Below are 20808 nucleotides of genomic sequence, written 5' to 3' on the forward strand. Positions count from 1 at the left end.
TATATTGAGTACATTGAAAGAATATGAAAGATTTGAATTATGAAGTACATAGATACAATGAAAAGGGAGAACATGAAGAGGTTTAGGAATGCAAACATAACTCCATAATTAATATATTTGTAACACTAAACCAAAATAAAATAATTTTTGTAAAAATTAAATTAATATTTAAATTAAATCAATTTGATGGAATTTCTTAAATTTAAATGGAATAATTCTTATCCCTTTGTAGGCTATTCTAAAACAAAACGTTGGTCAGCTAAAAGATTTAAACAAACACTCGGCCTTGAAAATTAATCGAGCGCTAGGAATGGAGCCAGCAACCAAACTCACAAAAGTTCTCCTCAAAAACACCCACGATCCCAAACTAGCATGGCACCTTTTCAAGCGCATTCTATCGCTGCCCATCTCACCCGTCCACCTTCGCCAATCAATACCCATCATTGCCCGTATCCTCATTCGCGCAAAAATGCTCAAAGAACTCGATCATCTTCACCAACTCCTGCTTAACTCGCCGCTACTCGAAACCCTGGATCCTTCTCTCGAATCCCTTGTTAGCATTTTAGCTAAATCGGGTCTCTTCGATAAGGCCATTTCACATTTTAAGTCATTGCGGTTCCAATTCCCAGAAAAGCTGCCTTCTATATATTTGTATAATGTTCTCTTCAGATCGTGCATCAGAGAGAGTCGTGTAGATATTGTGTCTTGGTTGTATAAAGATATGGCTGTTGCAGGTGTATCTCCAGAGACTTACACTTTCAATATTTTGATTCGGTGGCTATGTGATTATGGTCTTTTGGACGATGCACGGAACTTGTTCGATAAAATGCCTGAGAAAGGTTGTAAGCCAAATGAGTTCAGTTTTGGCATTATGGTTCGTGGATATTGTAGGGCGGGGCTTACTAGCAAAGGATTGGAGTTCTTAAGGGAAATGAGGAGTTCGGGTTTTTTGCCAAATTCTATTGTCTATAATTCCTTGATTTCAAGTTTTTGTAGAGAAGGTAAAATTCATGATGCTGAAGAATTGGTGGACAGGATGAGAGAGGATGGTTTATTTCCGAACGTAGTAACTTTCAATTCTAGGATATCGGCTCTTTGTAGTGCAGGGAAGATTCTAGAAGCTTCAAGAATTTTTAGAGATATGCAAATTGATGAAGATTTAGGGTTGCCTCGGCCTAATGTCATAACTTATAATTTAATGCTCATGGGATTCTGCAAAGAGGGAATGTTGGAGGAAGCCAAGACTTTGGTTGAGAGTATGAAAAGAAATAGCAACTTAATGAATATAGAGAGTTATAATATTTGGTTGTTAGGTTTGGTGAGGAATGGGAAGCTCTTGGAGGCTCAGTTAGTTCTAAAAGAGATGCTAGCTATTGGAATAGAGCCTACTATATACTCTTATAATATTGTTATGGATGGATTATGCAAGAATGGAATGCTTTCTGATGCAAGTATGCTGATGCATTTAATGATACATAGTGGTATTTCACCAGATAGGGTAACTTATAGCACTTTACTTCATGGTTACTGTTGTAAGGGGAAAGTGTTTGAAGCTAAAAATCTTTTGCATGATATGATTAGAAATAATTATTTTCCAAATACTTACACTTGTAACATTTTGCTGCACAGTTTGTGGAAGGAGGGCAGAATATCAGAGGCAGAGGAGTTGCTACAAAAGATGAATGAGAAGGGTTATGGTGTGGACACGGTTACCTGCAATATTGTAATTGATGGTCTATGCAACAATGGACAATTGGACAAGGCAATTGAAATTGTAAGTGGGATGTGGACTCATGGTAGTGCGGCTCTTGGTAATTTGGGGAACTCATTTATGGGCCTAGTTGATAACAGTAATAGTGGGAAGAAATGTGTACCTGATTTGATTACATATTCAACCATAATTAGTGGTTTATGCAAGGCTGGGAGGCTTGATGATGCTAAAAGGAAGTTCGTTGAGATGATGGGGAAAAACTTGCAGCCTGATTCAGCAATTTATGATACTTTTATTCATAGCTTCTGCAGAGAGGGAAAGATATCATCTGCATTTCGAGTACTCAAGGACATGGAGAGAAAAGGTTGCAGCAAGACCCTGCAAACTTATAATTCATTGATCCTGGGGTTAGGAAGTAAAAACCAAATTTTTGAAATATATGGACTCATTGATGAAATGAGAGAAAAAGGACTTTCTCCTAATGTCTATACATTTAACAACGTTCTTACCTGTCTCTGTGAAGGAGGGAGAATTAAAGACACCCCTTCTGTTTTGGATGAGATGCTGCAAAAGGGCATTGCCCCAAATATTTCTTCCTTCAGAATATTAATTAGAGCTTTTTGCAAGGCTTGTGATTTTAGGGCAGCACAGGAGATATTTGAGATTGCACTGAATGTATGTGGCCACAAAGAACCACTTTATAGTTTAATGTTCAATGAGCTACTTGTTGGAGGGGATGTTGCTGAAGCTAAAGACCTTCTTGAAACTGCCTTGGATAAACTTTTTGATATAGGGAAATTTCTCTACAAGGACCTCATTGACAGACTCTGTAAAGATGACAAGTTGGAAGGTGCCAGTGATGTTCTACATAAGTTAATTGCTAGTGGATATCAGTTTGATCCTGCATCATTCATAACAGTGATTGATGGCTTCAATAAAATGGGAAATAAGCGTGAGGCTGATGAACTTGCAGAGAGGATGACGGAAATGGCTTCACAAAGTAGGACAGTGAATAAGGCCTATCATAATGCGAGGGATTTCATCCATAAGAGCAAAAATAAGGATGGTGAAAGTGATTGGCAGACCATAGTATACAGGTATGTTGAAGTACTTTTGTTTCATATTAGATATATCATCTATTTTTCTTTTTTGATCTTATTGATTTTTGTGATGGCTTGGAGCTAAACTTCAAATAGGATTGGTTTGTGAACCTCTACTTAATTTCTCCTCATGTAAGCTCACCGTTTAGTTGGATTTCACTATGACTCATTTTTCACAATTCCATTATTTTTAGGGCTACATATATAAAAAGATCATAAGTAAATTACTAGTTTTTCTCTGCAGTATGTCAAAAACCACAAGTCAATAGTGTGTGTGTGTGTGTGTTTTTATTTTTTATTTTTTTTTTTTTGAGAAATTATTTGGCCTCCTAGGTTTGATTCTGTCAATAGAATGGTCCCTTTGTCCAAATGTACTGTTAATTCTCTTACCCTCTTTTTTCATTTGAAACAATTCCCTCAAGTTTTATTTTGTTAACAAAATGGTCTCTCCAAATTTTGTATTCAAGTAATTATTTATTCTATATTTAAATAAATTATATTAAATCACATAAAAAATAGGCTTTCTTATTTTAAAGTTGTAGAAAGAGATGATTCTCATTGATTTCAATTAATCTGTACATGGGTATATATACACAATTGATTCCTATAATTGTGTTCTACTAATTAGGAAAAAATCCTAAATAAGAAATCCTAAATAGGAATACAGAATACAGAATATACAGAGAAATAATATAGTGATTGACTTTCCATAACATAGTGATTGACTTTCCATAACACTCCCCCTCAAGTTGGAGCATAGATGTTAATCATGCCCAACTTGTTACAAATGTAATCAATCCTAGCTCCATTCAGAGTTTTTGTGAAAATATCTCCTAACTGCTCTCCAGTTTTGATGTGTCCTATTGAGATGATCTGTTATTGAATCTTTTCACGAATAAAGTGACAATCGATCTCAATATGTTTGGTTCGCTCATGAAACACCGGATTAGAAGCAATATGAAGAGCAGCTTGATTATCACACCGCAATTTCGCAAGCAGGGAGGTCTTAAAACCTGTCTCATCTAGTAATTGAAGTATCCACATTACCTCACACACTGATTGTGCCATGGCTCTGTATTCGGATTCAGCACTAGATCGAGAAACTATACTCTGCTTCTTGCTTCTCCAAGACACCAAATTTCCTCCAATAAAAACGCAATATCCAGTAGTTGACCTCCTGTTAACCTTAGATCCAGCCCAGTCGGCATCTAAAAAGCATTCAACATTCAAATGCCCATGATTACCATATAGTAAACCTCTTCCTGGAGCGCCCTTTAGATAACACAAGATTTGTTCCAAGGCTTCCCAATGAGCAACAGTTGGGGAAGACATAAACTGACTTACCACACTAACGGCATAAGCAATGTCAGGACGAGTGACTGTAAGGTAGTGCAATTTTCCTACCAATCTCCTGTATCTCTCTGGATCTTCAAACAACTCACTATCTCCTGCTAACAGTTGTAAAGTTGGAGTCATTGGTGCGCTACAAGGCTTAGCACCTAATTTTCCTGTCTCTGTCAATAGATCGAGGATATATTTTCTTTGAGACAAGAAAATACCCTTCTTACTTCTCATAACTTCGATACCCAAGAAATACTTTAACAATCCCAAGTCTTTGGTCTGAAACTGAGTTTGGAGGAAGGTTTTAAGAGATGAAATACCTGCAGAGTCACTCTCAGTGATGACAATGTCATCCACATAGACTACCAAGAGAATTAGACCAGCCTCAGATTGCCTATAAAATACTGAGTGATCACACTTACTCTTTTGCATACCAAATTTCGGTACTGTTTCACTGAATCTCCCAAACCATGCCCTAGGACTTTGTTTCAAGCCATAAAGAGACTTCCGAAGCCTACAAACTTTACCCAACTCCCCCTGAGCAACAAACTCAGGTGGTTGCTCCATATACACCTCCTCCTGAAGATTACCATGAAGGAAAGCATTCTTGATATCCAATTGATGCAGGGGCCAATCATATGTAGCTGCTAAAGAGATAAACAAGCGAATAGAAGTAAGTTTAGCTACAGGAGAAAAAGTATCAGAGTAATCAACCCCATATGTCTGAGCATATTCTTTTGCTACAAGGCGTGCTTTTAACGTAGCCACAGAACCATCAGGATCTACCTTTACTGTAAATACCCATTTGCAACCAATAGCTTTCTTACCAGTGGGCAAAGGCAATAGTTCCCATGTACCATTAGCATCTAAAGCCTCCATTTCCTCTTTCATAGCATCACACCAGCTAGGACGAGGCAGTGCCTCATCAACAGTATTAGGGATAGGAACAGATTCTAAAGAAGTAATAAAACACCGAGAACAAGAAGACAATTGATTATAAGAAACAAAAGAAGAGATAAGGTAAGTACATGAACGTTTATCTTTACGAAGAGCATTGGGTAAGTCTAGATCAGAATCATGATCATTACGAGGTACAGGATCTCCCAACGAAGTAGCTGGTGGAGGATTTGAGTCAGGAATCTCCAATCTCCTGGAATAAACATGAACAACGGGAGGTCGAGTAGGTCTAGAGACAGAAGGAACAGGCTGTGGGAGAAGACTAGACATTGGTTGGACAGTATATATTAAGAGATCATCCTCCTCCCCTTGACTCTCATACATAGATGATGGAGGAAAAAATGGAGTGGATTCAAAAAATGTGACATCTGCAGAAACAAGATAACGATTAAGAGTAGAAGAGAAACAACAGTACCCTTTTTGGAGTCGGGAGTACCCAAGGAAGACACATTTGAGAGATTTTGGATCCAATTTAGTAACCTGTGAATGAACATCACGTACAAAACAGGTACAACAAAAAATACGGGATTCAATAGGGAACAAAGATTTTGTAGGAAACAAAGTAGTATAAGGAATATCCCCATTGAGGACAGAAGACGGCATACGATTGATCAAAAAACATGTCGTAGAAACTGCATCCGCCCAAAAGTGTTTAGGTACTTTCATCTGAAAAAGAAGAGCACGAGTTACCTCAAGAAGATGACGATTTTTTCTTTCTGCCACGCCATTTGGGGATGGGGTATCTATACAGGAAGACTGATGAAGAATGCAATTTTGTGTCATATAAGGCTGAAATTGTACTGAAAATTATTCTTTGGCATTGTCACTTCTTAATATGCGCACAGAAATATTAAATTGAGTTTTGATTTCATTACAAAAGGCACAAAAGATAGAAAACAACTCAGAACGATTCTTCATTAAATATAACCAGGTAACACGAGAGTAATCATCAACAAAAGTAACAAAATAACGAAATCCAGTTTTAGATGTAACAGAACAAGGACCCCAAACATTAGAATGAACTAACTCAAAAGGGGATGAAGCCTGTTTATTGACTCTAGACACAGAAAGCAAACGATGATGTTTTGCAAACTGACACGACTCACATTCTAGTACTGATAAAGACTGAAATTGAGGACACAGCTTCTTCATGGTAGACAAAGAAGGATGACCCAATCTACAATGAGCTTCAAGAGGTGTTAAGGTACTGGAGCAAACAAGCGACCGTGGTATATGATTTTTCAGAATGTAGAGACCACCTGATTCGCGTCCTCTACCAATAATCTGCTTGTCGTAAGATCCTGAAACAAACACTGGTCAGAAAAAAAGGAAACAGAACAATTTAAGGTACGAGTAAGTTTACTAACAGAAAGTAGATTAAAAGAGAATTTTGGTAGACACAAAACAGAAGACAAAGAAATTGACGAAGTCGGGTTCGATTCAGCCCAACCCATGACACAAGAAGTAGAACCATCGGCTAAAGTAATGAGAGGAAGTGAGATTAGACCAAAGCGGATAGAAGACAAGAATTACTGTCATGTGATGCATCGCACTGAGAATCAATAACTCATTTGGATGAAGAAGACACAAGGCATGTAGTGGATTTACCTGACTCAGCGATCGCAGTGACAGGAGAACTGGTAGGCTTTAGAGATGCCTGATACTGGGAAAATTGTACAAAATCCTCTGCAGATACCAAAATAGTTTTCTCAGAGGAAGATACTGTAGAATTCTCTGCTGCCATATTTGCCATCTGTGATCGCTGATTTTTCCTTTGAAGTTGCGGACAATTATATTTTGTATGGCCAGACTCATGGCAATAATAACAAATGACTCCTCTTGAGTCCTGATTAGAACTAGCCTCTCCATTACGCTGATTACTTCTGTTGCCTGTAATTCCTCCTCTACTTCCTCTTCTATTACCCTGTTGTCCATTTAGATTACGGCTAATAAGAGTACTACTGGCAGGCTGTGAAGATTGAGTACTCTCTGTACGAAAGACCCGTGTGAACGTTTCATGCAAAGAGGAAATCTCAGTACTGGAGAGAATCTGAGATTTAGCAGTCTCATACTCTGAAGGAAGGCTTGCAAGAAAACTCATAACAGCCAGTTGCTCCCGTTGGGCCTGCTGAACTTTCACATCAGGACTAAAAGGCAACAATACATTAAGTTTCTTATATACCCGTTTAAAATCCATAAAATAAGCCGTGAGAGACTTATCCTCTTTCTCAGCACGGTAGAATGCCTTACAAACATCATAAATACGGGAGATATTCCCTTTACCAGAATACAGAAAATCTAAGTAATCTATAAATTCCTTAACAAATTCACAGTGATTAATTAAACTAATTACCTCACTATGAATCGAGTTCCGAAGCTGCAAAAACAACCTAGCATCATCCCTTAGCCAAGTTTATCGTGTATCATCAGTGGGTGGATCTTTAGTAAGGTGATCATCCTTATTAATGCTACGCAAATAGACCCTAACAGTCTTACTCCACTCCAGGTAATTCGAACTATTAAGTTTGTGTTCCGTGATCTTAGTCATCACCGGAATCACATCAGAAATAACATTCTTATTGTCTGCCATTTGTTGAGACAAAGAAAACTAACCGAAACGCTAATCCAAAGTGCTTATAGCAGCAAAATAAGCCAAAATCACAAATCAAGCAAATACCGAAATAGGATCTGAGAGCCAAACCTCAGAAGTCCTTTAATGGTATACTGGATCAGGCAACAGCACACAGTGGTGGAATGAGGGGGTTGAGGCAACACCGGCGACGTTGATCGGGGTTGAAACGGCCGGTCGGTGGCCAAGGTCTCTCTTGAGCTGGGTAGTGAGAACAAATAGTCACCCTAGATTGATGACCTGCTCTAATACCATGTAGAAAGAGTTGATTCTCATTGATTTCAATTAATCTGTACATGGATATATATATATACAATTGATTCCTATAATTGTGTTCTACTAATTAAGAAGAAATCTTAAATAAAAAATCCTAAATAGGAATACAGAATACAGAATATATAGAGAAATAATATAGTGATTGACTTTCCATAACAAAAGTAAATAATTACTTAAGCATAAAATTTGGATGGAGGGGTAAGGAACGTAATTGTTTCAAATTAATAGTAAATTTGGATGGATGGAACATTTGTTGATAGAATCAAACGTTGGAGACTTTTGCTTCTCATAAAAAATGCAAGGATTGACATGTGGCTTTTGATATACCTGAGGAACTCGCTTGTAATTTATCCAAAGTTCATTTTTAAATCCTATTTAACTGCTTCACTCTATGTTATCCTGGATCTCCTTTTCTCTTGCAACTTCAATGTGCTCTATCTTGTTCACTGATGCATTTGCTGGTCTACAGTAGACAAGCCCAAAGCCCTAAACCACCTAAATTTTTACCTGAACTCATCTTCAATAGGTGTCATTTTCTCTTTGTTACGATTTGACTCATTCTTTATCTAGTTCGTCCTTGTATTTCTGCACATTCATCTTAGCACTTTCATCTCTACAAGGATTTAAAATTTTCAAGTGACTCTTTTCCTAACTGGTGTCTGTCAGAACTCAGAATGTCTTCTTAAGGGGTTGTTCTGTAACACGTTGCAGTGGCAATGATGTGGAGCAATTCCAGAAAATAGTGTGTGCAGTGGGGTGTACAGAAAAGTACACGCCTTGAGTGGAACACACACCTTGGGCATTTGTTCATCCGTCCAGCAGTGGGCAGTAGTATTTTTTGGACCAGAAAACACCTCCTGCAGTCCTAGTTCATATTGGGCTTCCTATTTTAGCAAGGGACAGCTGCAGGAGTTCTTTTCAAATTAATTTAGGAAGCTTTCCAACTTTATTTAGGATTTTATTTTAGTTTTCCTTTTCTATCTGGGATTAGTTAGTTGAATTTCCTGTTTTAATTGAGTTCAGTTTTTCTATTTAATTTAGGTTTCTTATTTTGTTTGGTGTATCTAAACTTTCTAGTTAGTTAGGATTTATATTTTCTTAGTTAGCTTAGGAATATGAACTCTATAAATACTCCTAAAAGTTGTGTATTTCCGAAACAGATTTTCATCAATAAAATTTCTGCTGAGAATTTCTCTATTTTCACTCTCAATGTAAGTGTATGTGTTCTTTGTAAGCTTCACGCTGCGTCAGACAATAATTTTTCACTAATCTGAACCTTGAATATTCGTATTTTGCTTAACTAGATTTGGAGAATATTCTATGATTATCCTGTCCTGTAATATTATGCTGTCTGTAATTTGTAAGAAGCCTTTGGAGGCCTGATCGATGCAATCTGCAATTCTTATGCCATTTCTCTCTATACTGTGTGATACTCCTAATTTTGCATATTTTACCTCCTCTTATACAGAGATGATTGCAGTGGAATTGCACTGAAAGCACTTAAGAAGGTAGAGAGAGGCTGGGGTCAGGGTAGTGTATCAAATTTGCGGCACCAGAAGGACGAGTTCTTTGATTACTGGGACGGGAGTAATTAAATGTTGTGTTCCTTGAGAACAAAACTGAGATTTGGTAGAGCTGAAGAATTTCTTTTCTCCTGATGATTGTTATTGAATGCCACAACTGAGGGTCACTATTATTTTAAATTGACAGCCATTTGAGATTCTTCAATTTGAGAGTACAGAGAGGACTTGCCAGACTCAGCAATTTTTGAAAGAACCTTTTTCTTTATTCTATACCAGTCATCACAAACATTAATGTAGAGAGCATAGCACGCAATTCTGCATTTCATTTGTTGTTGGCGGCTTGATGCTTCTGATTCATCATTCATTTGGAGGACGTATCAGTAAACATTCTTGTAGTTTCACTGGCATTGGAAATTCGCAGTTGCATGACATAGGTATCAAGATGGTTGTTATTGTCTGCATACCAAATTCAGTGGTGTTTATGGTCCCCACACAGGTTGAGTTCCAAGTTTTCACTTGCAAATAAATACTGTCATTTTTTCTATGAGGTGGCTTGCTAGACAAGATGGTCCATGACACATAAGTTCATCTGAAAAGGATTAGAATTTGCTAGGCAAGATTAAAAAGAATTGTGGTCTATGTTCTTACTTTTTATCCTTCTACTGCTAGTGCTAATAATTGAATCCACCTGTTTTCAGCCCTCCCTTTGTTTTTGCAGGATTGCTAGTTGCTACCTTCCCTGTGCTGGTTGACAAGGCTTGTACAGCTATCAGTGAGTTGAGTTTCCCTTGCTAAACTTTTGAGCTCTTGTTGCTAATTAGTGTAGTGATGTAGAACCACAATGAAAATAGCACACACAAAGGAAGGGAAATATGCTATGAAAATTCTGTTAATTCTCCGTGCTCAAAGTATGCCAAAAACTGGAATGTTAAGAAACCCTTTACAAGGGTTATAAAGAAATAAACCTAATCCTAATAATAAAGTCAAATACCAAAAATACCCTAAATAATTAAAATATCCAAATAAATTAATTACTAAATTTCTTCCTAAAATACATGGACTTAAAATCTCTAGTCAGAAGGCCAGCATCAGTTATTTCTATAGAATGTGCCACGACCATTGAGAATTTGGTCTGATGATCATCGTGTCTATCATTGTGGATTTGTTATTGAATGTGCTTGGTCCATGCCTCCATTGTGCTTTTCATTTGACCAAATGATGATAATCCTTGCGCTTCTTTATTGCGGGTATGATAACTTTAGCATATGAAATTCTTCTTAGTTTCAAATCGATCCTTAGTTACACAGGTGTAACTCCAGAACTTATTGTACTTTTCTCTCCACATGCAATGGAAATTGTAATAAATATAACATCCGAAGTCCAATAAGATGATATATGGATTTATGCTGTGATTGAAATATTCTTTAATGGAGAAAAAAAAAAGATAAAATATTTGGTAGTGGCTTACGTAAGTCTGCATAGCATTTAGGAACGAGTTGCATAGCTTCCTTTTAGTTATGAATTATATCTCCAATTAATGAACCTTAATCATACATGTCATGCACTAAAATCTCTCCATTACAAAATTCAAATTTTAGTTGGAATCATGATTTATGTCAAACCTCAAGTGCATCGAATATTATGTTCTCTTTTAATTCTAGTTCTTGATAAATTAGACTTACTTGTTAGAAACTCTTTTTTGGCTAAGTCCATCTGTCTTGGCCAGAAACTTAACTAATCAAGAATAATTAAATGAACATAGGATTTTATCCCTATTTACTTAGGGTAACGGATTCCATCTTGAATAACATCTATCTCCATATATAACTAGTAGGAGCCAACACATGTCCATATACCCATACATAATACGAGTATGAAAGCAGTATGAAACTCAAATTATCTATATACAAGATAACTGTGCTATCTCAGGTCAAGAGATTATATGCACTAGTATGATATTTATGACATTGTATTGACAAGAGTAAACTCCATGTGCATGTCATAAGCGTCACAGGTTCGACCTACTTATCATAAGTGCCTACTACGCTTGTCATATGGTATGAGATTCACCATTCCATCTTATTAGTATCCTATACTAATCTATGGAAATAAACATGAATGGCAATCTTTCCAGATAACTCATGTTCTTTGTGAAGTATCCTCGATTGTGAGCCAAATTTATGATACTTTATACTAGAAAATTTTGTCGCTCATATTCTTAACAACTTAAGAATAGGATTTCTAACAAAATACCAATAGACCTTTTCCATTACACATAGATTTATGTAAACAGAAAAGAATATTTGCCTTTATTAACAAATAAATATTTACAAGATACAAATAAATGATATGCTCTAGGGCATACTACTAACAATCTTCCACTTTCATAGAGCCATTCATTACAATATTTAAGACCTATCTTCTCAAGATGTCGGTCTAACCGAGTTTGTGTCATTGCTTTCGTGAGCAGATCAGCTGGATTTTCTGTTGATGCTATTTTCTGCATGGTTACATCGCCGCGCCCATCTATTTCTCTGATAATATGTTAGTGCGTTTCTATTTGTTTGGATTTTTAGTGAGACCGGAGTTCCTTAGCTTGAATTACAGCATCATTGTTTTCACAATATAGTTCAATATAATGGAACTGGTGATATAATGGATGGAACCACTCTAAGTTCTATTACGAACTTCTTTATCTAAAAAGCTTCTTTTGCAGTATCCGATGCAGCAATATACTTGGTCTTTGTAGTGGAGTCGACAGTTGTACTCTGTTTGGAACTCTTTCAACTAACTGCATCTCCATTGCAAATGAATACAAAGCCGGAGATATACTTTTTATCATCCGGAGATATACTTTCTATCATCCACGTCTGATTGAAAACTAGAATCTGTAAAACCATCTAGTTGTAGTTCACTTCCTCCATATATCAATACTAAATCCTTAGTTTTTCTCAAGTACTTAAGGATGTTCTTGACAGCTATCTAGTATTCTAAATCCGGATTGGATTGAAACTTGCTAGTCAAACTAACAGTATAAGCAATATCTAGCCTAGTACACAACATAGCATACATAAGACTTCTAATAGCCGAAGCATATGGAATCCTGGCCATTTTTTCTCTTTTGTCAGTTGTTTTAGGAGACATATCCTTAGAAAGGTGGATACCATACCTAACTGGTAACAATCCTTTTCTGGAATCAAGCATGTTAAACTTCTTTAACACTTTTTCCAAATATAGGCTTTGGGATAAACCAATCATTCTTTTCGCTCTATCTCTATAGATGCGAATACTAAGAATGTAGGTTGCTTCCCCTAAGTCTTTCATGGAGAATGAATTTGACAACCAGATTTTTACAATAGTAAGCATACCAGCATCATTACCTATTAATAATATATCATCCACATACAATACAAGGAAAGTGATTGCGCTCCCACTAACTTTCTTATAAACATATGGTTCATCCTCATTTTTGATAAATCCAAAAGATTTAATGGCTTTATCAAAGTGGATGTTCAAACTCCTCGAAGCTTGCTTTAGCCCATAAATGGATCATTTTAGTTTACAGATCTTGGAATGATCTTGGGATTCAAAACCCCTAGGTTGTTTCATGAATATGTTTTCCTCAATATAACCATTGAGAAAAGCTATTTTGACATCTATTTGCCAAATTTTATAGTCATTGTATGCAGCTATTGCTAATAAAATCATAATGGATTTAGACATGGCAACAGGCGAGAAAGTCTCCTCATAGTTAATTCATTGCCTTTGACAAAACCCTTTCGCAACTAGCATTACTTTATAGGTACCATCAGAATCAATTTTCTTCTTGAAAATCTATTTGTTCCCTATAGGTACAATAGCTTCAGGTGGGTCTACAAGATCTCAAACTTGGTTCTTGTGCATGGAATCCATTTCATATTTCATTGCTTCGATCTGTTTAGAAGAGTCTATATCTGATATAGCTTCTTCATAGGTTAAAGGATCATATCCATGATCTATTTCCTCATGAATAAACAACTCTTGTCTATTCTCATGAAGAAAACCATACCTCTCTGGTGGGTGAGATATTCTGGTTAATCTGCGAGGAAGTATTGTGGATGTATCATCAACAGGTTTAGGTTGATTAGATGGATCTATATCCATCTGATCTATAGATCCATCTGATCTATTGGTTAATCAAAATTTTCTAATTCTAATTCTATTTGCCTTCCTTTACCAACTTCTTGAATAAACTGTTGTTCAAGAAATATAGCATTCCTACTTATCATAACTCTTTGTGATGTTGGTAAATAAAAATAATATCCAAAACTTTCTTTTGGATATCCAACAAATTATCCCTTTTCAAACTTTATTTCCAATTTATCATTCTTTAGCTTTTTAATATAAGCCGGACAATCCCAAATCATTTCGATCAGATCAAGGAGGTGAATACTTAAGTATTTAATTTGATGAATTCCTAAAGGATATTCTTGACAGTTATCTAGTGTTCCAAACCTGGATTGGATTGAAACCTGCTAATCAAATAAACAGCATATGTGATATCCGGCTTAGTACACATCATTGCATACATCAAACTTCCAATACCCCAAGCATATGGAATCCTAACAATTTTATCTCTTTCTTCTGGTGTCTTTGGAGACATCTCTTTAGAAAGATGGATACCATGTTTTACTGGTAACAATCCTCTCTTGGAATCAAGCATGTTAAATCTCTTTAACACATTTTCCAAGTATAGACTTTGGGATAAACTAATTATTCTTTTCGCTTTATCTCTATAGATGTGAATTTCAAGAATATAGGTTGCCTCCCTTAAGTCTTTCATGGAGAATGTATTTGACAACCATACTTTTACAGTTGTCAACATACCTATGTCATTACCTATCAACATAATGTCATCCACATATAAGACAGAGAAAATGACAGCACTATCACTAACCTTCTTATATACACATGGTTTATACACATTTTTGATAAAACCAAATGACTTAATGACTTCATCAAAATGGATGTTCCAACTCCTCGAAACTTGTTTTAACCCATGAATAGATCGCTTTAGTTTCCACACCTTGAAACTATATTGGGATTCAAAACCCCTAGGTTGTTCCATGAAAATGTTTTCATCAATGTATCCATTGAGAAAAACTGTTTTGACATCCATCTGCCAAATCTCATAATCATTGTATGCAGCTATTGCTAATAGAAGCCTAATTGATTTAAGCATGTCAATAGGCGAGAAAGTCTCCTCATAGTCGATTCCTTGCCTTTGGCAAAACCCTTTCACTACTAGTCTTGCTTTATAGGTCTATACCTTTCCATCAGAACCAAATTTTTTTCTTAAAAACTCATTTATTCCCTATAGGTACAATACCTTCAGGTGGGTCAATAAGGTCCAAAACTTGGTTCTTATGCATGAAATCAATTTCAGATTTCATAGCTTCAATTCATTTTGAAGAGTTGTGGAGCATTGACTACGTCATGATACTTTTATCTCTCTCAATTAATTTGGTTTCATGCCCGGTCGTTTAACTATGGAAGCGATCTTTCTCATTAGAAGCTTGATGGAGAAATATAGAGATGTGAAGAAAGATCTAAACATGGTTTTTATTGATTTGGAGAAGGCTTATGATAGTGTTCCAAGAGAGGTCTTATGGAATGTGTTAGAACAAAAGAGGGTATCTATTAGGTACATACAAGTATTGAAAGATATGTATGAAGGAGCAACTATTATTGTGCGCACAGTGGAAGGGGACACAAGGGATTTTCCGATCTCAATTGGATTACACCAAGGATCAGCCATAAGCCCTTACCTTTTACATTAGTTTTAGATGAACTGACGAAACATATACAAGAGAGTATTCCTTGGTGCATGATGTTTGCGGATGATATTGTTCTGATAGATGAGACACGAGAAGGAGTCAATAGAAAGCTAGAACTTTGGAGAAGTACTCTAGAGACAAAGGGCTTTAATTTAAGTAGAACGAAGACAGAATACATGCATTGCAAGTTCAGTGAGGGCCAAATTGGTGATAGGAAAGGAGTTAATTTGAATGGAGTAGTATTGTTCCAAAGTAATCACTTTAAATATCTAGGCTTAGTCCTTCAAGTAGATGGGGGAGGTGAGGAGGATGTTAGTCATAAGATTAAAGCCGGATGGTTGAAGTGGAGACGTGCCACGGGAGTTTTATGTGATCGTAAGATTCCCAATAAATTGAAAGGAAAATTTTACCATACAGCCATACGACCGGCTATGTTATATGGTAGTGAGTGTTGGGCACTGAAAGAGTTGTATGCATCTAAGATAAGAGTTGCAGAGATGAGAATGTTAAGGTGGATGAGTGGCCATACTAGACTAGATAAAGTCCGTAATGAGAGTATTAGAGAAAAGGTAGGAGTGGTGCCAATTGAAGATAAGTTGAGAGAAGGGAGATTGAGGTGGTTTGGTCATGTGAAGCGTAGACATACGGAGGCTCCAGTTAGACAAGTAGAACACATTAGGTTAGAGGATAGAAAGAAAAAAAGGGGTAGACCTAAATTGACTTGGAGGAGAGTAGTACAACATGACCTAGAAGCATTACATATTTCTGAGGATTTAACCCAAAATCGTTCAGAGTGGAGAAAGCGAATCCATATAGCCGACCCCAAATTTTTGGGATAAAAGATTAATTGAGTTGAGTTGAGTTATATCTAATATAGCTTTTTCATAGGTAAGAGGATCATCTCATGATCTACTTCTTCATGAGTAAACAACTCTTGTTCATCTTCATGAAGAAAACCATATCTCACTGGTGGGTGAGATATCCTGGTTGATCCGCGAGGAATTACTGTAGATGTTTCATCAATAGGTGTGGGTTGACTAGATAGATCTATATCAATTTGATCTGTTGGTTGGTCAGAATTCTCCAATTCTAATTCTATTTGACTTCCTTTGCCACCTTCTTGAATAAACTGTTGTTCAAGAAATATGACATCTCTGCTTACCACAATCTTTTGTGATGTGGGCAAATAAAAATAATATCCAAAACTTTCTTTTGGATATCCAACAAATCGATAATTTTCTGATCTGGTTTCCAATTTATTAGTGTTCAGCTTTTTAATGTAAGCTGGACAACTCCAAATCTTAACATGCTTAAGACTCAGTTTTCTTCCATGCCATATCTCATAAGGTGTGGAAGAAATTAATTTTGATGGAATCCTATTCAGTATATGTAAAGCTGATTCTAATGCAAATCCCCAAAAGGAGATTGGCGTATCAGTATAGTTCATCATACTGCGTACCATATCTAATAGGGTACGATTTCTCCTTTCAGATATACCATTCAGTTGTGGCGTTCTTGAAGGAGTCAGTTAGGAGACAATGTTATGTTCTTTCAAGTATTCATCAAATTCAGTAATTAAGTATTCACCTCCACGATCTGATCGAAGAGTTTTAATACTTTTCACTGTTTAATTTTCTACTTCACATTTAAATTTTTTGAACTTTTCAAAGGATTCATGTTTGTATTTCATCAAATGCAAATACTCAAATCTTGATTTATCATCAGTAAAGGTAATAAAGTAATGAAAACCGCCTCTAGTCATTTTCTTAAATGGACCATATACATCACTATTTATCAATTTCAAAATATTTTCAGCTCTTAACTCTTGTCCAACAAAAGGTGATCTAGTCATTTTGCCTTGAAGGCAAGATTCACAAGTTGGAATAGGTTAAGAACCTAATGATGATAAAATCCTCATTTTTTCCAGCTTTGCAATCCTATCTTCTGCAATATGACCTAATTTTAAGTGCCAAATATATTTTAAACTTGAATTGATTTTCATCATGACATTACATTCATTTAGATTACTTGCATTAGATTTGTATTTAACATTATTATCTAAATAATAAAATCCATCATACATATAGCTCGAGCCAACACATTTATTTCCAAAATAAATATTGCAAACATCATTTGTGAACTAAAATTCATAACTATTTCTAGTCAAATTAGATATAGAAATGATGTTCTTAAAAGTATCAGGTACATGTAAAATATTATTTAAATACAAAATATGTCCACACATGCATAAAGATTTAGATCCTATGGCTAAAGTTTCAATAGTTGAGCCATTGCCAACCCGGAGTCTAATATCTCGTGACTGCAAGCTGCTACTACTTGTTAGTTCCTGCATATCAAAAGTAATGTGAGAACTAGCATCAGTGTCTAAAACCCAAACTGTAGATGAACTATGACTATCATCATAATTTAAATAACAAGACACAGACATACCTTCTGAAGGTCTATCCTTCTTGTCCTTCAGAGAAGCAAGATACTCTGGGTAGTTCTTTTTCCAGTGACCATCCTTTTGACAGTGGAAACACTTTCCCTTGCCTTTGTCAGCTTCGGTCTTGCCCTTCTGTTTGGCTATCTTCTTGGAAGGTCTAAGAATTTGAGGTTTCTTATTCTTATTGCCCTTCTTCTTTTTGGACTTTCCAGCAGAAAAAGAAGATACAATCAAAGCCACCTATTTTCCTTCACTGTCCGGCATATTCTTTTGGGCAATAACCAGCATGTTAAGCAACCCAGCCAAAGTACACTCTTGCTTTGTCATATAGAAATTTGTCACAAAATTCTCAAATGACTCAGGCAGGGACTGAAGGATCAAATCTGTCTGCAGTTGTTAATTCATGTGAAAGTCAAGATGTTCCAGCTGCTCAATAAGTAGAATCATCTTGTGGACATGATCTCCTACATTTTGTCCCTCAGACATCCTCATGCGGAATAGCTGTTTAGATATCTCATACCTAGCATTCATGCTGTGCTCACCATATAACTCTTGCAGGTGAAGGAGGATCTCACTTGCATTTTGCATATTTTCATGCTCCTTCTGTAACTCATTACTCATAGATGCAAGCATGTAACATTTGGCTCTTATATCATGCTCCTTCCACTTGTCCATAGTGTCATGTTTCTCTTGAGTGGCCTCTTTGAGTCTAGAACATATCCAATACGTTCTAGGTTCATGACAAGTTTTAAATTTCTTAGCCAATCTGAAAGATTAAGTCCCGTCAATTTATTGTGATCAATTATGCTCGCAAAGATATTGGATGGTAGTGGTTGTTGTGTGCTCATTATTATCAGAAAATTAATTGTAGAAAATAACTAGATTAATTAGTAAATGTATCAAGTAATTAACCAATATAATTATGGTCTTTTAATCAAATTGGTCCTCCCACTAACTTGGCGAATCCTACACTTCCAAAGTAGGAAACGGAAATCCTAGTTGGATAGATTTCTAGTGGGTGATTGAATTCTTATAGTCTTATTGATCATCCTCAGGCACATCCATTATTAGAATTACAATAAACTATAAGTGAGCAACTTCTTGTCCATCACATCTCATGTGAGGTTCAATAATTTATTTAGCTCATAATGCTCAAAATCTCAGACACATCCATTATTAATTTATCATGCATTAGTTAAGTTGATTCCATTGAGCCAGTAAACATGTAAATAATTTTAATGACCTATGGCTCATCCATTATTGACCATCAACTATTTACATATTTACAACATCTCATGTTTAACAATTATTTTTAAGAAAATCTCTTAAATTAAATGCATCACATGCAAGTATTTAAAATTTCATAAAATAATTGCTTCAATGGAGGGCCATGATATAATTACTTTAATTATACCATTTCCAATTTAATCATTTGTTTGAAAGATTTAGTGGTCGGCTTAATTACTATTATGGTCACATTTTACACATTATCCAATTGGCATGCATATATCATATACTTGCAAATATTCTCATACATCTCATGCATACATGGATAAATAAATAATATGGTATGATTATGGATTTTCTAAGGGATTTAATTCTGAGCTATCAATAATTGAATCAGGGCATTCATAGGCGTATTTCATTCATTCATTTTACAAGAGTTGCTGAAGGAGTACATAATCAACACTTGATCTTGACATTCTCTCACCGGTTCCACCAATGCTCTTAACTTCCTTGATCTTCTTGCAATTCAATTACATTGTAATCCCTGGCATACCAAGACGAATTTACAAAAATATGGACTTTAAAGTCCTTAAATAAATGAAATTACAGCCCAAATTATTACAACATTTATAATACATGCCACTAAAATAAAATTAATTATTTTACAACATAAAGAAAAATAAAAGAAATAAATTCAATCACATTTGTCTTTTATTGTTCATGATCATCCATCATGCATATTAAAATTTAACAATTAAATAAAATATACATACTAAAAAATTAAATTGAATATCACATATTCAACAAAAAAATTCAGATTCGAATTTCATTCAAATAAATTTAAATTTAGAAACTCTTTCTAAATTTAATACCTTGAAAACATTTTTCAAACATTAATTGTGTGATTAAAATTTCTAATTAAATAATTTAATTAGGTATGGGCCTAATTATGGGCCTTAAGATATATAACAATTGCATAAAAAAGCCCAAAACAAATCACACCATTGGGGTGTGTATCTCAAACATGCTGCCACCCATAAGCACTATCATTAATCATGCTGCCACACATGAGCACCAAAAAAACTTTAGATCAATCTAAATTTGATCCAATCACACAATTAAATCTCATGTTCAATTCTAATGGCAAATATAGTGGCTCTGATACCAATTGAATGAGTGGAAGCATGGTAATTGGTGCATTGGAGCATTGAATTTTAAAATTTTTCTTCTAGGGTTTCATGCATCATGCCACATCTCTTATGTACCTAATTAATTTCAATGCTAAATTGTATATTAAAACACTTTTAATATGTATTAGAATCTTCATTTGCCATTCAAGATTGTGAATTAACAAATTAATTCAATTGAACCCTAATTTGAAAGAGGAATTTGGGCACTAACCTCTTTGATTCACTATGGATGCAATTGACACCTTTAGGAAGCTCCTAGGACTCCAAGTGTTGTCCCTCTAGCTTGTCCACACCAAGATCACTAATGGGCAGTCTCCAATTTTGCTTCTTAAGCCTTGCCAACCAATTATAATTTAGAGTTTTGCTTTTAGAGATGTTATACGTGTATATAGGACAATATAGATAATTTCTAGCAATTTTAATTCAAAGGAAATAGAGTGATTCTCTTTGAATTGATGAGAAAGCAAGAAGAGGAGATGGAGAGAATGGGCTGCGCCACTTTTAGAGAAGGAAGAATAATAATGTTTATTTCTTATTTCTTTCCCTTTTATAATTAGGTCAAATATTTACTTAATCCCTTTGCCATATGTCA

The 20808-nt window shown here is 35.5% G+C and overlaps 1 protein-coding gene across 2 annotated transcripts in view; it reads left to right on the top strand.

The window, feature by feature from the left end:
- Window positions 1–240: 240 nt before the first annotated feature.
- LOC110663180 (pentatricopeptide repeat-containing protein At2g17140) overlaps window positions 241–20808 on the top strand; it is a 28043-nt gene continuing 7475 nt past the window's right edge. The window contains exons 1-3 of one of the 2 annotated variants that reach the window (XM_021822427.2): window positions 241–2808; window positions 9483–10033; window positions 10256–10309. In XM_021822427.2, the coding sequence (XP_021678119.1) occupies window positions 311–2808; window positions 9483–9609 (2625 nt within the window). In that variant the 5' untranslated portion in view covers window positions 241–310 and the 3' untranslated portion in view covers window positions 9610–10033; window positions 10256–10309. Of the gene's footprint in view, window positions 2809–9482; window positions 10034–10255; window positions 10431–20808 lie in introns of those variants that run through there. The other variant, XM_021822426.2, reaches the window with a different exon arrangement.

Source organism: Hevea brasiliensis, chromosome 6 (assembly GCF_030052815.1).
Source record: "Hevea brasiliensis isolate MT/VB/25A 57/8 chromosome 6, ASM3005281v1, whole genome shotgun sequence".
NCBI lineage: Eukaryota > Viridiplantae > Streptophyta > Magnoliopsida > Malpighiales > Euphorbiaceae > Hevea > Hevea brasiliensis.